General features: G+C 45.4%; 1 protein-coding gene across 3 annotated transcripts in view; it reads left to right on the top strand.

The window, feature by feature from the left end:
* The window catches only part of ARHGAP9 (Rho GTPase activating protein 9), a 744735-nt gene that overhangs the window by 504451 nt on the left and 216844 nt on the right, over positions 1–23440 (top strand). For all 3 annotated transcript variants that reach the window (XM_078688987.1, XM_078688988.1, XM_078688989.1), the window contains one exon: positions 8850–8969. In XM_078688987.1, coding sequence (XP_078545113.1) covers positions 8850–8969 — 120 coding nt within the window. The remainder of the gene's footprint in view (positions 1–8849; positions 8970–23440) is intronic.

Raw genomic sequence — 23440 nt, 5'->3', positions numbered from 1 at the left:
TCTTCTTGGATGAAAAAAATAAAGATACTTTCAAGAACCGGTAAGGGTAAATAAAAATTAAATCCAAAGGCACCAATTGTTTTGTTATGAGTGAAATTCATGGCCAAAAAATGATGCTAAAATACATGAAATGCAGGTCCAGCATTTAGCATTGTCCTGTAGCGCAAAATGTGTTTAGGGCTAGTTTTTCTAGCTTGAATTGGATCCTTGCATTCAAATCAAATCAAAATTCCTTTATTCGGTTTCCATAATTTCTTAGAAACCATAAAAGTTCAAAAAAGAGCGTATACAAACAGTAAATTTAAACATCTCATTATAAAATTTCACAGGTGCATCAATGGGACAGTTGAAGGCTATAAAAAGATCTGTACAGATAAGTTAAAAATGTATACAAAAATAAAAATATTTCTCTGGTCCAGGCCTAACCAAGGTTTGCTCGATGTTTGACAAAAAATTTCAGAAAACAGGCAATATTTTTAGCATAAACCTCGACTTCAAGAAATTGAAGCGCAAGAAATGCTGGGCGACAGCTACGTAGACCCATAATTTTAAGTATTGGTAAAATCCATCGGTTCCTTGGATCTTTATAGAACCTGCAGAATAAAATTACATGGATTGGAGACTGTAAAGAAACCTCGTCACAGGGACAAAGGGAGAGGCTCTTTGACCAATCATTTTGTTGGGGAAAAGTCACCAAATGATGGAAAATTTCAAACCTGAAACGAGTCAATAAGAATTTCTCATAGGCATTCAGTTTATATGTTAGATAAGGCTGCACAGTAAAAGAAATCTGGATGACTAAACTGTGCTGAACTGAGCTTTTTCCCACCTCGCTGGCAACCCGTAACTGCTCTAGATGCGTGATACATAGCTTTCTCAGTTCTTTCCTGGGGAGCTCAGTGATAGTTAGCAGGAGGTGGAAGTATCTTTCTAAGCCTAGATCTTCAAGAAATTTTTTAACATATACAAGCCAACTGATCTTATGCACTTTGCCTAACGTAAGGTAATCGCGTATAAGGCTTCGTGGTCATTCGCACTGTTCAGTTGACCAAACACGGTGCCATAAGAGGATTGGTTGCGTTTTGATGATATCTGATATATGTACCATCCCCAGTTCTAGTTGACAGCAATAGATAGAGGTGCTTCGGGGAACTGCCAGTAGATACCTCAGAAAGCTATTTTCAACTTTCTGAAGAGTATCCACGTTGGCGTAGCCCTAGACCCCGGCTCCATAGCTAGCTACGCTGATGCACTTTGCTTGATATATTTTTAGCATTTCTGGTGCTGACCTCTTCCCTAATTTTTGTGCGAATGCTACAAGGGCGGTGGTAGCCCTGAGGAAGGAAAGTTTTTTAGCGTCGATGGCCTGCTTCCAAGAAGACTTATTATTGATTAAAATCCCTAAATAGGGATAGTGGTTTGTGCACTCCAACTTGACATTGTTTATAAAAATATCCTTTGTTTTCTTGGATATTATTCCTGCATGCATAATCTACGTTTTTTTAAAGTTAATATTCTAGTCCAATCTTGCCATGAAACTGCGGTACCTTTCTAAAACCTGTTGGAGCTGGAGGGGAGTTCTAACCAGAATCACGGAATCATTGGCATAAAAAAGTCCCGGTATGGGGCGAGGGCCAATGGAGGGCAAGTCCTGGCTTCCTTTCAACATAGCTGATTCCAGCCCGTTGGTGTAAAGAGTAAATAGGAAAGGGGCCAGGACACAGCCCTGCCTGACCCCTTTCTCCACCCCAAATGATGCAGTGAGTTCTCCCCTCAGGCCGTATCTAACCCTTGCTGTTGCACCTGAGTAAAGCTCACGGAGAAAATTCACTAGTGGTAGGTCTACGCCCATTTCTAAGAGGATCGACCATAACTTAGTGTGATTTACACAGTCGAAGGCCGCGGTCAAATCGACGTAGGCCATGTGCAATGACCCCCCTTTTGCTCCCACGTATTTCCCCATTAGAAGTGAGAGATTTAGGGCTTGCTCCACTGTGCCCAGTCCCTCCCTAAATCCGTACTGTATGTCAGAGATTATTTTCCGGTCGTCGGCCCAATCCTGCAAACGCTCTAAAAGGATGCGACCCGCAACCTTACCCAAAGAATCTAAAAGGGAAATAGGTCAGTAACAGGTTGGATTATGTCAGTCGCCCTTTTTAAAAATAGGTACAAGTATTGAGGTTGACCAGGATTCAACTAGGCCTACGGCGCTAGCCGCTTCAAGTACCTGTGTAAGTATGGGAGACCAGAGCTCTGGATTATGTTTGAAGAGATCTACCGGGACCCCGTCGGGGCCCGGTGCTTTTCCCCCTTGCTAGCCGCTAGAGCATTAACCACTTCTAGATGAGTAAAGGAAAGAGGGATTGGGTATACTGATCTGTTATAAACTAGATCCCGCCCATCTCTCTCAATAGACTCCTGGTTTCCGTTTGGGGCAGAGCTAAATGTTTTAGTGTAATGCTCGACCCATGTAATGTCATCCACAGCGACGTCTATTTTTGGGACTCTTTTGTGTCTAAAAAAAAGGGGGTTTTAACAATTCTCCAAAACTCCATGGAGTTGATTCCATAACTCATTTTTTAATTCTATTTTGCGGGCTTTTAAGGCCGTGTGATACGCCTTTCTTAGTCTTACAATTTCTTCTTTCTCCCGATTTGATTTATGGAGTGCAGTTTTCAAATTTGCATAGGCATAGGCTTTTGTGCACTCCTTATTGAACCATCCTTTCTTGGTCCCCTTATTTCTAGGTTTTTGGTGTAAAACGTCTTGGACAATCCTAGTGATGCTTATATAGCTAGACAGTATTATCCCATGGGGGTGTCAAGGTTATGACATTTTTCAATTAGGGGCAAAGCTTGCTTGACTACTTTAGATGTTACTTCTTCCGGAGAAATTTTTTTCCACTTTATGGAGAAGCCGTTTACTCTATCTAGAGTCAGTGATTGTTGGTCCAACAGACTGAGTGCTCTGGGCTTCTCTGTAATATTTGGTTAAAATATGGACAAACTATTAGGAAAGTGGTCACTTAAGCCATTATTAACGGTTGTAAAATCTCGGATGATATGCTCCGCATTATATGACACAAATATGAAGTCAATTATACTGGAAATCCCCCTGCCAATAAATGTGGATGAAAAAGGGACCGAAGGAATCACCAGCTCGTTAGCAAAGCCCAGTTCTAAAGTAAAAAGGATTTCTGTCAGGCGATTACCGACAATAGAATGTACAAAATGAGATATATTATTTTCGTGCTCATCATAGATGCCATAGTTTTTAGTGTTAGAGTTCTTACAAAGTGATAAGTTAAAATCACCTCCCTAAATTAGCATAAGTGATTTGTTCATATGCTTGCTTCTCTGCTCTTGTAAAAAACAATAAATGTCATTTAAAACTGTGATAAGATCGACCTGCTTGAGATTATTATAAAAATGTACCAAAAAGTAAATGGTCGACTTATTTATTCTTAACATAACAATCTGATAATTGCTCTCCAGCCTCAGTGTAGCAATATCTTTCACTTCCAGGGTGTTGGAAATAAACATTATTAGTCCCCCCTTGGGTCTGCCCGAAGTGCAGGGCTGAGCTTTTGTAAAGTACGTTTTGTACCCCTCTAATGTACCCCTCTAAATGGATTGGAGTGCTTGCCCAAGTTTCTTGTAGGCACACAATGTTGTATTTTCTCACCAGGTCCAGCCAGATGTCATTTGTCGCTTTAGAGCGAAGACCCGCAACGTTCCAGAAAAGGATGTTAAGCTTAAAATCTCTCATTTTTGTGTGGCTTGTAAAATCTTGTTTAATTACGTCTATATTAGATCTAAGGGGCATTAATACGGCTTTCCCCTCAACAGGTTGCAAATGAGATCTTGACTTTGCAAGAACTTTACACTCGTTTGTGTGATGAAATGTTAGAATTGATGTATTGGATTGCTCGGGTATGGTAAGACAATTAGGTGGCATTTCTGGGTCAACGTGGTGGAATGTTAAAATTGGTGTTTTAATTTGCTCAGGTGTGGTTGGGCAATTGGGTGGCAATTCTGGGTCAACGTGAGGATTACCAGAACTATGGGGAGTCCGAAACAGTCCCTATATAATGGGATCCCCATCATCCAGTCAATCATTGTGTTCCAGACCTGAGAGCGGATTAAATCCATACTAATATTATAAAGAGAGAGCCCAAACCTTTGAGGCGGGTAATCTCAGTAACCACAGCACCAATCACAACACCCAATACAGCATTGGAAAGGGCAGTTGCAGCAGAAGGACATAGGCTATGCAGACGGCCACCATTTTTTTTTTTTGCAGAGTTTTATATAGCGCGAACTTGACCCGAACTGAATCAAGGTTCAGAGCGCTTTACATAGCACCAGTTACGTTACATGGGGACACACATTCATTTTTGTTAGGCACGGGGAGATTAAGTGATTTGCCCAGAATCACAGGATGTTTGGCGTCGTTACCAAGACTCGAACCCAGATCCCCAGATCCGAGGTCGAGCGCCTTAGCCGTTAGGCCAATTCCTCTATACATTTAAAAGGTAAAAGAACCGGGCCAGCAAAGTAGTCCCTTGTGGGCGTGTCTGCGTTGTGCTGTGGGCGTGGGCTAGGGGCGTGACTAACGCTGGGGGTGTGTGGTACAGCCATCACATCGTGGGCTGTGGGCATGTGCTGGGGGTGTGACAAACGCTGGGGGCGTGTGTCCGCCCTTGATGCCATGTGAGTCATACATACAAGCGCCAATTACGTTGCTGCGCAGCATCAAGGGGCACGCTGGGGGCATGAGAAACGCTGGGGGGCATGTGTCCGGCCTTCATGCCATGTGAACGCAATTGCGCAGCATCAAGGGGCACGCTAGGGGCGTGAGAAAACGTTGGGGGCGTGTGCTACGTTCCGCCCTTCATGCCATGTGGGTCGTACATTAATCAGAAGATTGTCTGCTGTGGCCGTGTGCTGGGGGCGTGACAAACGCGTTCCCCTGGAGGCCTGGTAAGTAACGTTACTGCAGCCTCTCCTGCGCGCTGTTACTGAATTCTCTCATTCAACGAAATTACACGGGCCTGCTACCATCAACCAGGGCTCTAGCCGGGCTCAGACGGCGGATCAGTACACTAATTACACACGCCTGATAACATCAACCAGGGCTGCAGCTGGGCCTCAAGCGGGGGAACACGCGCCTGCTAACATCAAACAGGCCTGCATCTGGGCCTCAATCGGGGGAACACGCAAATGAGCGTGTCTGCGGGGACAATTACTGCAGCCTCTCCTACTTGCTGTCACTCAACTCTCTCATTAAACGGATTTACCCACAGCTGATAACTCTCTCATTCAACGACATTACACGCACCTGCTAACATCAACCAGGGCTGCAGCTGGGCCTTCTCCGTCCCTATTCTAATGAAACAAAAAATGTTGTCTACCGCGAGATTTTAAAATAAATTGCCCTTGCCAAATACACACATTACACACATTCTATTTCATACCCGGACAACGTCGGGACGGGCTGCTAGTCTATTATATAGCGGGATGGGCTGCGTTCGGCTATAATGAGAGAATGTACTTGTTGTATTAGGGGCGCTTTGATGACTTTGTATAGGGGAGTAAAATAACCTAACGGTAGTATATTTATCCCTACTGCATCTACGAAGTGGTTCACGCCCTTCCCAGGATTTCATTGACTAATAATGAAGAGCCGAATGTCAGCACTATACAATCTCCTGTTAACATTTTTTTGCGGTGTCCCACCCACTGAACCCTTCTCACCATCTTAAACTCCCGGAACACATGGTCATTAATTCCTACCCTACTACCTACCCAATGTAGGGATTTGTTTCTAAGGGATAACCATGATTCCTCTTTAGAGTCCTTCTTTTTAGGAATGTTACCTAACACAATGATGTAAGGGGTGGCTGCTGGAGGGAGGTCAAGATGGCTACCTGGTGCAGAGAAATCCCTAAAATAAGAGGATTTAGAACGTACTTGTTGTTCAGTTTGGTGGAGAAAAGTTGTTTGCGAATGGGGTAACATTCCCAGAGGGTTTTTTTAAAAATTCCAACTTTATCACCTTCTGATGTTTTTGGGAAGTGATGTGATTTCTCTTGTTGTCCCTGATTTCCAGAATTAATTGTAAAACGATTTTGCTTAGAGAGGTTTCTGGCTATGGCTGCCCCCTCCCCCTGGTTGTCCGTGACCCCTGTCAATATGTGGGTTAAATTCCCAGCATTGTTGACGGCGCCCCTACCCACAGTAGCTTGACTATTCAAACTCTGAGTTGCCACTGACCCTTGATTTTGCTTACTAGAAATCAGATCCTCAATGGTGGTCAGTCTGGACGATAATTGGTCCAGCCTGGCCCTCAAATAGAGGTCTAATCTTTCCACCAGAAAGGTTAAAGTCTTAATATCAGATTGGGTTGATGATTTTGTTGTCGGTTCGACTTTACGCTTCACTTGTCCTTTGTTAAGTCCTGCCCATTTTTTCCCAAGCGGGGTGCATTTTGCAGATTTTCTTGCACTAGGTGAAGCCAAAGCATCGGCATGAATGGTAATTTGTTGGTCGAGAGGACGGGTGTTCTTGGATTTTTTTTAAGGGGGTTGAGTTGGAGAGTCACCATCAGTAAGTAATATTTTGTCAGAACCATCCTGAATACAACCATTATATACCCTTTCAACAGTATTGGTTGGTTCTGACTGAGTGACTTCGACTGGCTGAGCCAGGTTCAGACTCAGCCTAGAGGAAGTTCCCTCTATTGATTCTTCGACTGAGGAAATCTGTTTGTCTAGGACCCCCACCGCCCCGTAACATAATTCAATAAAGTTTGCTGGGAATCAGCTATTAGCTTATTACCAAGGGGAGGTTTGGGGCTCAATAGCTTCCTTTTCCCCATGCCTTAAACGACAGGCTGACCTTAGTAATCAATTCCAATCAGAAAGAGAGGGGAGGAGATAAGAGCCACAATCTATATCGAGCCAATTGTAGCAAAAGCTCTTAAATAGATCTAAATACGAATAATAAATGACAAAACCAAGAGGATAAGCCCAGCCTGGCCTCATACGGTCGCCCGGGCAAGCCCGCGCACGTCCCGCACCGCGGGAGCCCCGCTCGGATTATGTGGGCTGGTTGGCTCCGCCCCCTCCGCTCCACTCGCGGGACCGCACTGCCTTCAGGATGTTGTAGGCGGCAGTACACGGTCCGCGACTTCTGGGGAGGAGGGCTAGAGCGGCCAAGGTCTTTTTGCGGGGGAACTGTCTCCACGACACTGGATTAAAAGCAAACAAAGTCTCCTCCTGGTGTGAGCCTCCTGGATAACAGCAACGGTGAGCAAATGCTGGGCAAGAGTTTCTACGGCGTCCCACGCCGCTGGAGCCTCGCTTGGATTATGTGGGCTGGTTGGCTCCGCCCCCTCCGCTTCTCCCACGGGACCGCGCTGCCTTCTGGATGTTGTAGGTGGCAGTACGCGGTCCGTGACTTCTGGGGAGGAGGGCTAGAGCGGCCAAGGTCTTTTTGCGGGGGAACTGTCTCCATGACACTGGGATTGAAAGCAAACAAAGTCTCCTCCTGGTGTGAGCCTCCTGGATAACAGCAACGGTGAGCAAATGCTGGGCAAGAGTTTCTACGGCATCCCGCGCCGTGGGAGCCCCGCTCCGGTTATGTGGGCTGGTTCGCTCCGCCCCCTCCGCTCCTCTCGCGGGACCGCACTGCCTTCTGGATGTTGTAGGCGGCAGTACGCGGTCCGCGACTTCTGGGAAGGAGGGCTAGAGCGGCCAAGGTCTTTTTGCGGGGGAACTGTCTCCACGACACTGGGATTAAAAGCAAACAAAGTCTCCTCCCGGTGTGAGCCTCCTGGATAACAGCAACGGTGAGCAAATGATGGGCTAGAGTTTCTACGGCGTCCCGCGCCGCTGGAGCCCTGCTCGGATTATGTGGGCTGGTTGGCTCCGCCCCCTCCGCTGCTCTCGCGGGACCGCACTGCCTTCTGGATGTTGTAGGTGGCAGTACGCGGTCCGCGACTTCTGGGGAGGAGGGCTAGAGCGGCCAAGGTCTTTTTACCGGGGAACTGTCTCCACGACACTGGGATTAAAAGCAAACAAAGTCTCCTCCTGGTGTGAGCCTCCTGGATAACAGCAACGGTGAGCAAATGCTGGGCAAGAGTTTCGATTCGATGACGCATTTTCTGCAAAAATATAGCTCAGAATTGTGAATAATTTGAAAAAAGTCCTTTCTTTTTCTTTCTTTCACGTTCTTCCAATGCTTCAGCGATAGGATTTGTGTCCGAATTATATCTCAGTTACCTAGCTTGAAATAATGGCATAGTCCCAGGCATTTTGCCTGATACAGGGTAACACAAAATGCCAGAAATTATGGAGGATTATGCGGGTGTAAGCAAAATTTCACTTAGGTCTTCTTTTCCTAATGATGGGACTTTTAGCTTGAGGTGATTTTAGTATTCTGAATGGTGCAGTTGGAATCTGGGACATCACGGAGATTGGAGCTTTCCAAACTGGACTAGGGAATACCTCTCCCTTGGATTTTGAGATTTTTCTTATTCCTGATAAAGATTCATTTATAACAGAAATGAATGGTTTAGAAATGTTGCTCTGCAATTTGATAAATATCCTTTGATCTGCTTTAATTGTATGTGAAATTTATAACATATTTAGATTTTTATGAATTGCTGGATTCAGTAATGAATGCTAAAAGTTTATAAGGATGACTGATTTCTTCTTCTGTTACTATCCACTGTTTCTGGTCATCTGTAGGATAGTCTAGCAACCGCTGTGTGCTTTGCAACCTAGAAAGGCTATTTGATGTTACATTCATTTGTTGATCTTTTTGTCCTATTTTTCAACCTCTTAGTATATCGAACACTCTCAGGCCAAGAAAATTCCGATAAGAAGCGGGTGAAGAACAGATTGAGAAGATTTATCACGAAGCGACCACCACTGCAGGCTTTGCAGGAGAAGGGGCTCATCAAAGGTAGGGCATGAATCCTTTCAAAAAGATATACCAGCCTCCTTGAAATAAAGACATGAACCACCTCAAAAAGGCACACAGTCACCTTGAAGTAAGGACATTAACCTTGAACATAAAACTCAATTATAAGCAAAGTTTGAATACTCTGCTCTGAGACAAGCCCTGCCACTCAGTCTTTTCCTTAATGCGATGATTTATTTGATATTGCCAAAAACCTGGTGGGAAGGAGGCACCCACAGTTACTGGTGAAAGCAGAGATCTTCCTCGTCCGCTGGGGTCCTTATTGTAGAAGTCCCCTGGTTATGAATAGGCTTGGAAGGTGATTGACTTCTGGTCCCCCTGCCAGCCCAGCCTAGTCTAAGTGTCACAGAGGCGACTAACAAATGGGTACTGAAGCGGGATCTGACCCCCATGGTTAGCTCCTGGCTGATGATGATCAGCAAGATACAGAAGTAAGAGGAGACTTCATCAGAATATTGCACTTGAGGGGCATATGGGAAGCTAGAGATTCAACCAGACATATGCTAAACTGTGTTGTTGATGTTTTTTCACTTCTGGAGTTGCGGGTCGGAATGAAAGCAGTTTGTGGAGGATTCTGAGATTGGAAAATATGACTCTTTATACAGTTTCTACTTTTCTTCCATCCCCTTTTTCCAACAAGGAGGAATTTGGAAATGAAACCATTGAGTACATGCATGTTGTTTGACTTATTAGCCAAACTGTGGTACAGCGATGTCTACCAAAGTACCAACATATTTTCTGTGTAAACAATATTGTATAGAGTTGGCCTTCACAATGGTGGGCTAATAGGTTTTTCCATTTTGTGTATTAATACGAGAAATTATATCAAAGAATAACACCAAGGAAAGGTCTTATTAGTATCAAAATAATGGGTACTAGTGTCAAGGTGAGTGCCCAGCGGATCTTTGCACTCTTGATTATATGTTGACATAAATATTACATATCTAGGTTTCTCCAGTATTGGATGTTTCATAGATTCACATGCTTGAATCATTCCCTGTCATCGAAATAGCAGTCCCATGGTACCACTGTAAAGCAGTATGTGTCATTATCATAGGCTATATTGGCAATGAACATACACTTTAATAGCCTGTCTATGGCCTTTAAAAAAAAAATGACCAAATTATAAACTTTAACCAGTCAGGCGATAGCACCCTGTAGAACACTCCCAAGAGAGGCAGCGTCCCTGCGATGTTCGACCGCACATTGTGTGAAAGGGAGTCTCTTTGAGCTCTGCTCACTTTCTTCAACTATTACTTATTTTGGATCATCCAAGATTATAATTCCTGTTTTGTTTCTCTGACCCTGGCACTAACATGTCAAAAACAGCAGAAACAAGCATTGGCATAGTCAATAGGACTCGCTTTTGGGACCTTCTAAGTATTTGGTTATGCAGAACAATCTCCTTGGTGCAACTACATCAATTGTTGCATGGCTAAACACTTATAAGGTTCCAAAGGCGAGACTTATTGGCTGTGCCAGTGCTTGTTATTTTTTATTCTTGGGGGAAACCAGGCTAGTGCCAAGGAGGATCAAGGGTGAGTGGCAGGTAGGTGAGGAGTGAATGCCAGGAGGGACAAGGGTGACTGTCAGGCCATGGGGGTGAAGGGTGAGTACGAGAGGGGTGAGGAGTGAGTGCTAGGGAGATGAGACGTATGAGTCAGGAGGGTTAAGGGTGAGTGCCATGGAGGGGAAGGGTGAGTGCCGAGAAGGGGGAAGTATGAGTGCCAGGGGTGAGGGGTAGCTGCCAGGTCAGGGGGGTGAAGAGCTAGTGCCACGGAGGTGAAGGTTGAGTGCCAGGGATATGAAGGTTGAGTGCCATGGAGGTGAGATGTAAGAGTCAGGAAGGTCAAGGGTTCAAAGGCACTTCTCATATAGAGAAAATGGAAAAACTCCTCAGAGGCAAGATCAGAGCCCACAACTCCATCTTCATCCCTGACATTACATCAGGGAAATCCTTTTCAGAACCAGTCACAGTGAAATATAACCTGACAATATGGCACGTCGTCTATTGCTGCCACATAAACGATAGCCTTGTTGATGACAGTATCATCTATGATGGCCTCGTCTCCGGCGGCCTCGTCTATGATAACCTTGTTGATGACGGTTTTGTCTACGATGGCCTTGTCTCTGTTAACCTCGTCAACTACGGTCTCATCTACAACGGCCTCTTCTACGATAACCTTGTCTACGACAACCTCGTCTACTAAGGCCTCCCCATGATAACCTCATCGCCAACTGCCTCTTCGATGACGATGGCCTCATCAACGACAAACATTATCGACGACAAACCTCATCAATAATGGCAACCTCGTCTACTTCCAACTCATCGACGGAGACCTAGTCGACAATGCAAATGATGGCGAAAACACTGCAGTCATCAACAAAAAAACAGAGACACCACATAGTCCATCCATGGAGGGGCCTAGAGAATATGTGGAGCAATTTCACTGCTCCGCCGCCAACTCAAGAGGGCATGTATCATGTCCATTTGGCTCTAGTAGAAGACCTACAGAGCATGTTACAGGATTGCTACAAATGCTCTCCTGATCCTGAAAGGTCAAAATTATCTCCGATACATCAGTATCCTCTGATGCTCCTGCCACCCCAAGAATGACCCGGTGTTAAATATTTCCATGCTTCCTCGGATAGACCCGTCGGCCTCGGGTGATGATAGGGAGAAGGTAACATTCATAATACTCAATCTGAACCCGATAAATAGGACATTTATTTGATAACGACACCTTCACCTCCCACACCACAACTGGTCGATTCCCCACCAGATGGTGTTGGTGGTTTCTATACCCTTATGGAAGGAGCGGTCAAATGCTTCCAACTTCCAACAACAAGCAATCGGTTTGTTTTCTTTATGATTTTAAAGAGAAAGGCTGCAAGAACTATTCCAATAGTTTGTTTAATGTATCTCTTTATTGTAACAGAGCAGTAATCACATCTTACATTACAGTTGTTAAAATCACGACCAAGAGTTATTACATTGAATCATAGGTTGGCTTTGTTAGTCGGGTTTTTGGTCCTCGCCCTCACATAGTCCAGTGTTACCTTCAATTGGTCCCTGAATGAATCAAGGAGTGTTTTGTTTCTCCCACTGGGGCCAAACACGGATTCTCTTTATATTCATTCCATTTACACAAAATTTTCCCCCATGTTCTTGGGCACCCTCTTTTCACATAGACTGACTTCTCCGCCAGCATACACCAGTCCATATCCCTCTTCCAGTCCAGGAGCGTTGGCAGGGCGTTAGCAACCCAGTGACGGGAAATGTTATGTTTCGCCAACATTAGACCCATAGCAACCCAGGTTTGATCCGCTCGCCCCAAGTTTGTCTCCTCCCACACGTTTAGGAGTCACCATTTGAGCAAGAGTGTTGCTCTTCTCCCACCATTCTAGACATACACATTACTACCACCTGCCAATAGTCATGAATCCCCGGGCATGTCCATATTATGTGGTAGAACGATCCCTGCTCCCCACACTTTCTGTTGCAGATTGCGTCTAACCTTCTGCCCATCTTCACGTGTGTAACACAGGAGATGTATGCTCTGGGTAGGATCTTGAGCTGTACCAGTCTGAAGCGGGCACTGATGGTCACTTCTCTCGGAGAGGCTAGAGCTTCGGGCCAGTCCTCATCTTGTAGGTCTGTAATGTCCTGTCCCCAGCAGTCCCTAAGGGTAAGAGTGTCCGGTAAGTTGTTAATAGGTTTTTGGTATGTGAGCGAGATTGCTTTTCAAGTTAAGTGTTCCTCAAGCAGTCTATATTTCAGTGGCAATTACTCTGGCAGGGTCTGATCCCCGGGGCACCGCAGTCTGTATAATGTGACAGATCTGTAGGTAGTGGAAGTACTCCGTTTGGGCCAGCTCGTGCTTTTTTTGTAGCTGTTCGAAAGAAACCATATCTACCCCCATGTGTAGGTCCCCCAGTCTTGTAATTCATATTAAGTCACATTTGTCAAAGCCCATTCTAATTCCCGTTGCACCTAGTTATTGGAATTACCAAAGAGGTGTGGCTTTGGTGATTTTATTTTTCCATCCTATTTTGGACAGGGTTGAGTGCCACTGGTGAACTGTCAATGCTGTGGGACCTTAGAGAGAGATTCGCTGTGGTTCAGTATAGAGCACATGGAGGTATTCCCTCGGCTGTAGGAGCAGTCGATTCATTTTTTAAGCAGGCTCTTATAGTGGTTGGTGGACCCATTGGTTTATGGTTACTAGTTGGGCTGCCCTGTAGTATATTTGAATACGTGGCAGTGCAATTTCCCCATTGTACCACCTACGGGTCAGTTTATTGAGGGCAATCCGTGGAGGGACCCCATCCCGGAAGAGGGAATGCACCACACGGTCTATTGAGCTAAATACGAGTCAGGAACCAGGAAAGGTGTGTTTTGTAAGACATATAAAAATTGCGGCAGTTCCATAATTTTAAACAGTGCCGCTCTACTCAAGAGCGAGAGGGGGAGGGCATGCCAGTGATGTACATTGCCCTTGAGGCGTTCCAAGGGAGTTTGCAGATTTCGAGCCTGAAAATGCACCTGATCCATTTTTACGAAGATGCACAAATATTGGAATCCCTCTGTAGCTACCTCTGGCTCGCATTCAACTGGTAAAATCGGTCTTTTGATTATATCTTGGGGGAATTACAATCATTGGAAACTCTGCACTGTCACAACAGTCCTGCCAAGGATCAATAAGAAGTACAAAGCATCTACGTACTCACCACCATCTCTGTTGAGCACCACAAATCAGACTCGGTCATCACCCAGGTGCCTCACAGTCATTAGAAGACCCTTCCACATCAATCATAACCCCACCTGACAAGCAAAGTGGGCACCTCAATAACACTGGGGAGAGGTTCTCAACTATATCCGGCACTACTGTATGGGTGACCAATACACTGGCAATACTAGGCAGGTATGATCACCATATGTGGTCAGACATCGCCAGATACACGGAATTTCTGCAGGAAGACAAACAGGGCATTCACGAAAAAGATTCTGCAGGGAGGCGGAAGATTCTCATGAAAAATCATAGATTGCGCTACGGATATAGCTTCAATAGGATTCCGACAACTGGCACGGTCAGCGGTCCTTAGACGCCAAGGTTGGTTGAAGGCCACAACATTTAGACCTTTGGTGCAAACAAAAATATTAGATGTGCCATACCATGGCTACACTCTGTTTGGCAAGCATGTCAATGATGCCTTGCAAGGGGTCAAGGTGGACTCTGACGCTGACACCGCAGGATCTTTGGGCACATTGCAATTTCGAAAATACACCCTTTAGAAGGGCCTGTGGACGAGGCACTTATCTCCATTGAGGTGGATACCAGAGGTATCAGTTTAATCAGCCCTCTCAGCTGCCCTTTAGGCCTGCTTCCTAGCAACACCACCATATAGGGCACTGCCAGCTGTAGCCCACTCCAGGGAACCACCAAGGAGAAGGCTGGTACTGCATTCAAGAGACACTGGCAGAACACAGTGACAATGTTCTAGTGCTGCTTATCCCACCTCCAGCACAGCATCCTATGGGAGATAAAATGCCTCAATTTTCTCATCTATGTCGAAAATAATATCAAGCAAATGGGTCCTATATCTCATCACATATAGTCACACGTTAGAGTTCACCCAGATTCCGCCCACCACTCCACCAAAATGAGGACACCCACTTCATCTTGATCTACTTCTGAAGGAAGTACTTGACATGCTAACGCCAGATGCCATAGAGAAAGTCCCACATTCTCCGCAAGGAATGGGCTTCTATTCTCGTTTTCTCCTTATAGAAACAAAAATGGGGGAGTGGCGACCCATCATACACCTCCGGAAATTAAACAAGTATTTACTGAAACAATCCTTTTGCACGGTCACCCTCTTTGACAGGGACACCAGAGGACAGCGCTGGATTTACAGGATGCATACTTCCACATCCCCTCCAATCTCAAGAATTGCATTAAAGTTCTCCCATTTTGCTTCAAATCAACTCCCCACATTTATACCAAATACTCAGCCCCAGTGGCATTTTTTTCTCAGGAAAGACAGTCATCGGTACTCCCCTACCTCGACAACTGGCTGATAAAAGCACCAACAGCATTTCAAGTGTCCAAGGCCACAGAGGGTTGCCTAGAGTTGTTTCACATACTAGGTGTCCTTGTGAATTATCAAAAACCATCAACTACTCCATCCAAGAAGATACTGTTCCTGGGTGCAGCACTAGATACTCTCCAAGACAAAGACTCTCTATCCCAGGACAAGCAACAAAGTGTCAAGGAACTGGCTCTCACACTATTCCCCCCCCCCCCAAAAAAAATAAAACTGTTTCAGTGTGTCTGTTCAATTAGCTTCTAGGCATGATGTCTTCATCAATCAATCTGATCCTTCTGGCGTGTCTCAAAATAAGAGCCTCACAGGAAGAGCTACAAACCAAATGGATTCAAACAGAAGGATCATTCAAGGACCTGGTGTAGATCATACCAGGTATGATGGAAGTTCTAGCTGGGTGGTCCCAGACCTCCCACCTGTCACAGACACTCATGTTCATACCTCAAATACCTCACTTTGTATTGACTCCCTCCCTGGAGGGCTGGGGCGGTCATCTGCAGAACCTGCAAATTCAAGGAAAGTTGTCTCTGCTCCAGAGGAGCATAAATCTCAATCACTTGGAGCTCAAAGCCATCTGTATCTCAGTCTCTAAGCTTTCCTGCCAATGAGAGCAGGGCCTTTGGTGTTAGTTTGCATGGACAATATCTCCAGCATGCACTACATGAACAAATAAAGAGGTACAAGATCACTGGTGCTGTCTAAGGAAGCACAGGAAGTCTGGAGCTGGCTAACAACACACAGACTAACTCTTCGGGCCATCTATGTTTCTGGTATAAGCAATCTATTAGGAGACATGCTAAGTAGAACTAGGAACAACCTCCTTGAATCGGCGCTTCATCAGTCAGCTCTAAATAAGATCTTCTCATTCTGGGGCAAGCAAAGTTGGCATCCACATCCAGGATCATGGGGGAATGTCTTTTCGATCAGATGGTCCTGGATCTATATCTAGGTTTTTCCCCAGTACCTCTAATACTAAGGATTCTCAGCAAGATAGAAGCGATGTCGCCCCATCCTGAGAGCCCCCAGGTGGCCCAGGCAGCATTGGTTCATGGAGTTTTTCCTACTGTCGGAATCCCACCACATTTACCTACCTACATCCAGAAAACATTTGACGATGAACCAAGTCCAGGTCATCCTGACCCAACCTCTCTCCTCTTATGCCCATTTGCTGCTAAATTTCTTGAATTCAAAGATCTGAATATTCCTAAGGCCTGCAGGGATATTTTCCCCAAGGCAAGGCCGAAAGCCATAATAAAACAATATAAATGGTATAAGAAAAATTTCTGCCTATCGTGCCTGAAATTAAACCTACATCCTCTACAGGCATCATCTGGCAGATAACTACCCTATCTCCTCTTGCTAGCTCAGTCACGGTTGGTGCATGAGTCTGTTAAGGTACATCTTGTAGTAATATCAAGATATAGATGCTCATCACATTCTTTCTCTTTGTGTTCAAGCAGAATAATCAATCAGTTCATGAAAGGATTGTTCAGAGTTTTTCCTCCAGTAAGGGTGCATTCCCCTGACTGACACCTGAACTTAGTTCTATCTCAATTAATGAAGAGTCCATTTGAAACCATACTCAGAGCAGACCTCATATTTCTCACATGGAAGGTCGCTTTGTTACTAGCGCTCATTTCGACCAAGAAAGCACGGGAGATTCAGGCTTTCTCAACTCAAGAACCTTCTTGCGACTCGCAAGCAATTTGGTGCTACAAATCCAAAATTAATTCCAAAGGTTCCTTTGGATTTTCACCTCAATGAACCTATAATATTTTAGACTTTCTTTCTGAATCCAACATCACTGGCTGACAGGTCTATTCATATGCTAGGTATCAAACAATATTTAAAATTCTACTTACCTCGCACTAAACAACTCACGAAAACTGGCCAACTGTCGGTCTCATATGGACACACTTGTAAGGGTGTTCCAATCAGGACAGCAAGCATCGCTTGATGGATTTCAGCTGCAGTCCAGTACTGCCACTCAAATGCTGCCAGACCACTCACAGCGAAAACCAGCGCACACTAAACTTATGCAGTTCCCACCTCAACTACTTTTTTTGCAGGAATGCCACTGGAGAAAATATGTTGTGTTGCGACTTGGAAGAGTGTGCATATATTCACACAGCGTTATTGCCTGGAATCGGCACAGCACAGTGATGGTGGGTTGGACGGATTTTACTACACCACTTGTTTCGATAAGGGGAGCCTCTTTCGGTTCCATGTGTTTGCTTATGTATTTATGCTCATTTTAATGTATGATATTAAATTGCATGTGAACATGTTATGTATATATTTTCTACCCGCCATCCCCTATTTGTGCTTATAATATAAGGTATACAAATACAGTAACTGCTTGCTATTCTGATTCAAGCAAGGAGGGTCAAGGGTGAGTGGCAGGTAGGTGAGGAGTGAATGCCAGGAGGGACAAGGGTGACTGTCAGGCCATGGGGGTGAAGGGTGAGTGCGAGAGGGGTGAGGAGTGAGTGCTAGGGAGATGAGACGTATGAGTCAGGAGGGTTAAGGGTGAGTGCCATGGAGGGGAAGGGTGAGTGCCGAGAAGGGGGAAGTAGGAGTGCCAGGGGTGAGGGGTAGCTGCCAGGCCAGGGGGGGGTGAAGAGCTAGTGCCACGGAGGTGAAGGTTGAGTGCCAGGGAGATGAAGGTTGAGTGCCATGGAGGTGAGATGTAAGATTCAGGAAGGTCAAGGGTTCAAAGGCACTTCTCATATAGAGAAAATGGAAAAACTCCTCAGAGGCTAGATCAGAGCACACAACTCCATCTTCATCCCTGACATTACATCAAGGAAATCCTTTTCAGAACCAGTCACAGTGAAATATAACCTGACAATATGGCACGTCGTCTATTGCTGCCACATAAACGATAGCCTTGTTGATGACAGTATCATCTATGATGGCCTCGTCTCCGGCGGCCTCGTCTATGATAACCTTGTTGATGACGGTTTTGTCTACGATGGCCTTGTCTCTGTTAACCTCGTCAACTACGGTCTCATCTACAACGGCCTCTTCTACGATAACCTTGTCTACGACGACCTCGTCTACTAAGGCCTCCCCATGATAACCTCATCGCCAAATGCCTCTTCGATGACGATGGCCTCATCAACGACAAACATTATCGACGACAACCCTCATCAATAATGGCAACCTCGTCTACTTCCAACTCATCGACGGAGACCTAGTCGACAATGCAAATGATGGCGAAAACACTGTAGTCATCAACAAAAAAACAGAGACACCACATAGTCCATCTATGTGAGGGGCCTAGAGAATATGTGGAGCAATTTCACTGCTCCGCCGCCAACTCAAGAGGGCATGTATCATGTCCATTTGGCTCTAGTAGAAGACCTACAGAGCATGTTACAGGATTGCTACAAATGCTCTTCTGATCCTGCAAGGTCAAAATTATCTCCGATACATCAGTATCCTCTGATGCTCCTGCCACCCCAAGAATGACCCGGTGTTAAATATTTCCATGCTTCCTCGGATAGACCCGTCGGCCTCGGGTGATGATAGGGAGAAGGTAACATTCATAATACTCAATCTGAACCCGATAAATAGGACATTTATTTGATAACGACACCTTCACCTCTCACACCACAACTGGTGGATTCCCCACCAGATGGTGTTGGTGGTTTCTATACCCTTATGGAATGAGCGGCCAAATGCTTCCAACTTCCAACAACAAGCAATTGGTTTGTTTTCTTTATGATTTTAAAGAGAAAGGCAGCAAGAACTATTCCAATAGTTTGTTTAATGTATCTCTTTATTGTAACAGAGCAGTAATCACATCTTACATTACAGTTGTTAAAATCACGACCAAGAGTTATTACATTGAATCATAGGTTGGCTTTGTTAGTCGGGTTTTTGGTCCTCGCCCTCACATAGTCCAGTGTTACCTTCAATTGGTCCCTGAATGAATCAAGGAGTGTTTTGTTTCTCCCACTGGGGCCAAACACGGATTCTCTCTATATTCATTCCATTTACACAACATTTTCCCCCATGTTCTTGGGCACCCTCTTTTCACATAGACTGACTTCTCCGCCAGCATACACCAGTCCATATCCCTCTTCCAGTCCCGGAGCGTTGGCAGGGCGTTAGCAACCCAGTGACGGGAAATGTTATGTTTCGCCAACATTAGACCCATAGCAACCCAGGTTTGATCCGCTCGCCCCAAGTTTGTCTCCTCCCACACGTTTAGGAGTCACCATTTGAGCAAGAGTGTTGCTCTTCTCCCACAATTCTAAACATACACATTACTACCACCTGCCAATAGTCATGAATCCCCGGGCATGTCCATATTATGTGGTAGAACGATCCCTGCTCCCCACACTTTCTGTTACAGATTGCGTCTAACCTTCTGCCCATCTTCACATGTGTAACACAGGAGATGTATGCTCTGGGTAGGATCTTGAGCTGTACCAGTCTGAAGCGGGCACTGATGGTCACTTCTCTCGGGGAGGCTAGAGCTTCGGGCCAGTCCTCATCTTGTAAGTCTGTAATGTCCTGTCCCCAGCAGTCCCTAAGGGTAAGAGTGTCCGGTAAGTTGTTAATAGGTTTTTGGTATGTGAGCGAGGTTGCTTTTCAAGTTAAGTGTTCCTCAAGCAGTCTATATTTCAGTGGCAATTACTCTGGCAGGGTCTGATCCCCGGGGCACCGCAGTCTGTATAATGTGACAGATCTGTAAGTAGTGAAAGTACTCCGTTTGGGCCAGCTCGTGCTTTCTTTGTAGCTGTTCGAAAGAAACCATATCTACCCCTGTGTGTAGGTCCCCCAGTCTTGTAATTCATATTAAGTCACATTTGGCAAAGCCCATTCTAATTCCCGTTGCACCTAGCTATTGGAATTCCCAAAGAGGTGTGGCTTTGGTGATTTTATTTTTCCATCCTATTTTGGACAGGGTTGAGTGCCACTGGTGAACTGTCAATGCTGTGGGACCTTAGAGAGAGATTCGCTGTGGTTCAGTATAGAGCGCATGGAGGTATTCCCTCTGCTGTAGGAGCAGTCGATTCATTTTTTAAGCAGGTTCTTATAGTGGCTGGTGGACCCATTGGTTTATGGTTACTAGTTGGGCTGCCCTTTAGTATATTTGAATTTGTGGCAGTGCAATTTCCCCATTGTACCAACTACGGGTCAGTTTATTGAGGGCAATCCGTGGAGGGACCCCATCCCAGAAGAGGGAATGCACCACACGGTCTATTGAGCTAAAGTACGAGTCAGGAACCAGGAAAGGTGTGTTTTGTAAGACATATAAAAATTGCGGCAGCTCCATAATTTTAACCAGTGCCGCTCTACTCAAGAGCGAGAGGGGGAGAGCATGCCAGTGATGTACATTGCCCTTGAGGCGTTCCAAGGGAGTTTGCAGTTTCGAGCCTGAAAATGCACCTGATCCATTGTTACGAAGATGCCCAAATATCGGAATCCCTCTGTAGCTACCTCTGGCTCGCATTCAACTGGTAAAATCGGTCTTTTGATTCGATCTTGGGGGAATTACAATCATTGGAAACTCTGCACTGTCACAACAGTCCTGCCAAGGAACGATAAGAAGTACAAAGCACCTACGTACTCACCACCATCTCTGTTGAGCACCTAAAATCAGACTCGGTCATCACCCAGGTGCCTCACAGTCATTAGAAGACCCTTCCACATCAATCATAACCCCACCTGACAAGCAAAGTGGATACCTCAATAACACTGGGGAGAGGTTCTCAACTACATCCGGCACTACTGTATGGGTGACCAATACACTGGCAATACTAGGCAGGTATGACCACCATATGTGGTCAGACATCGCCAGATACATGGAATTTCTGCAGGAAGACAAACAGGGCATACACGAAAAAGATTCTGCAGGGAGGCGGAAGATTCTCATGAAAAATCATAGATTGCGCTATGGATATAGCTTCAATAGGATTCCGACAACTGGCACGGTCAGCGGTCCTTAGACGCCAAGGTTGGTTGAAGGCCACAACATTTAGACCTTTGGTGCAAACAAAAATATTAGATGTGCCATACCATGGCAACAATCTGTTTGGCAAGCATGTCAATGATGCCTTGCAAGGGGTCAAGGTGGACTCTGACTCTGACACCGCAGGATCTTTGGGCACATTGCAATTTCGAAAATACACCCTTTAGAAGGGCCTGTGGATGAGGCACTTATCTCCATTGAGGTGGATACCAGAGGTATCAGTTTAATCAGCCCTCTCAGCTGCCCTTTAGGCCTGCTTCCTAGCAACACCACCATATAGGGCACTGCCAGCTGTAGCCCACTCCAGGGAACCACCAAGGAGAAGGCTGGTACTGCATTCAAGAGACACTGGCAGAACACAGTGACAATGTTCTAGTGCTGCTTATCCCACCTCCAGCACAGCATCCTATGGGAGATAAAATGCCACAATTTTCTCATCTATGTCGAAAATAATATCAGGCAAATGGGTCCTATATCTCATCACATATCGTCACACGTTAGAGTTCACCCAGATTCCGCCCACCACTCCACCAAAATGAGGACACCCACTTCATCTTGATGTACTTCTGAAGGAAGTACTTGACATGCTAACGCCAGATGCCATAGAGAAAGTCCCACATTCTCAGCAAGGAATGGGCTTCTATTCTCGTTTTCTCCTTATAGAAACAAAAATGGAGGAGTGGCGACCCTTCATACACCTCCGGAAATTAAACAAGTATTTACTGAAACAATCCTTTCGCACGGTCACCCTCTTTGACAGGGACACCAGAGGACAGCGCTGGATTTACAGGATGCATACTTCCACATCCCCTCCAATCCCAAGAATTGCATTAAAGTTCTCCCGTTTTGCTTCAAATCAACTCCCCACATTTATACCAAATACTCAGCCCCAGTGGCATTTTTTTCTCAGGAAAGACAGTCATCGGTACTCCCCTACCTCGACAACTGGCTGATAAAAGCACCAACAGCATTTCAAGGGTCCAAGGCCACAGAGGGTTGCCTAGAGTTGTTTCACATACTAGGTGTCCTTGTGAATCATCAAAAACCATCAACTACTCCATCCAAGAAGATACTGTTCCTGGGTGCAGCACTAGATACTCTCCAAGACAAAGACTCTCTATCCCAGGACAAGCAACAAAGTGTCAAGGAACTGGCTCTCACACTATTCCTCCCCCCCAAAAAAATAAAACTGTTTCAGTGTGTCTGTTCAATTAGCTTCTGGGCATGATGTCTTCATCAATCAATCTGATCCTTCTGGCGTGTCTCAAAATAAGAGCCTCACAGGAAGAGCTACAAACCAAATGGATTCAAACAGAAGGATCATTCAAGGACCTGGTGTAGATCATACCAGGTATGATGGAAGTTCTAGCCGGGTGGTCCCAGACCTCCCACCTGTCACAGACACTCATGTTCATACCTCAAATACCTCACTTTGTATTGACTCCCTCCCTGGAGGGCTGGTGCGGTCATCTGCAGAACCTGCAAATTCAAGGAAAGTTGTCTCTGCTCCAGAGGAGCATAAATCTCAATCACTTGGAGCTCAAAGCCATCTCTATCTCAGTCTCTAAGCTTTCCTGCCAATGAGAGAAGGGCCTTTGGTGTTAGTTTGCATGGACAATATCTCCAGCATGCACTACATGAACAAATAAAGAGGTACAAGATCACTGGTGCTGTCTAAGGAAGCACAGGAAGTCTGGAGCTGGCTAACAACACACAGACTAACTCTTCGGGCCATCCATGTTTCTGCTATAAGCAATCTATTAGCAGACATGCTAAGTAGAACTAGGAACAACCTCCTTGAATCGGCGCTTCATCAGTCAGCTCTAAATAAGATCTTCTCATTCTGGGGCAAGCAAAGTTGGCATCCACATCCAGGATCATGGGGGAATGTCTTTCCGATCAGATGGTCCTTGATCTCTATCTAGGTTTTTCCCCAGTACCTCTAATACTAAGGATTCTCAGCAAGATAGAAGCGATGTCGCCCCATCCTGAGAGCCCCCAGGTGGCCCAGGCAGCTTGGTTCATGGAGTTTTTCCTACTGTCGGAATCCCACCACATTTACTTACCTACATCCAGAAAACATTTGACAATGAACCAAGTCCAGGTCATCCTGACCCAACCTCTCTCCTCTTATGCCCATTTGCTGCTAAATTTCTTGAATTCAAAGATCTGAATATTCCTAAGGCCTGCAGGGATATTTTCCCCAAGGCAAGGCCGGAAGCCATGATAAAACAATATAAATGGTATAGGAAAAATTTCTGCCTATCGTGCCTGAAATTAAACCTACATCCTCTACAGGCATCATCTGGCAGATATCTACCCTATCTTCTCTTGCTAGCTCAGTCACGGTTGGTGCATG

This window comes from Lissotriton helveticus, chromosome 1_1 (genome assembly GCF_964261635.1).
Source record: "Lissotriton helveticus chromosome 1_1, aLisHel1.1, whole genome shotgun sequence".
NCBI lineage: Eukaryota > Metazoa > Chordata > Amphibia > Caudata > Salamandridae > Lissotriton > Lissotriton helveticus.
The sequence above is the reverse complement of the archived record's forward strand: the minus strand, read 5'-3'. Positions and strand labels throughout refer to the sequence as shown.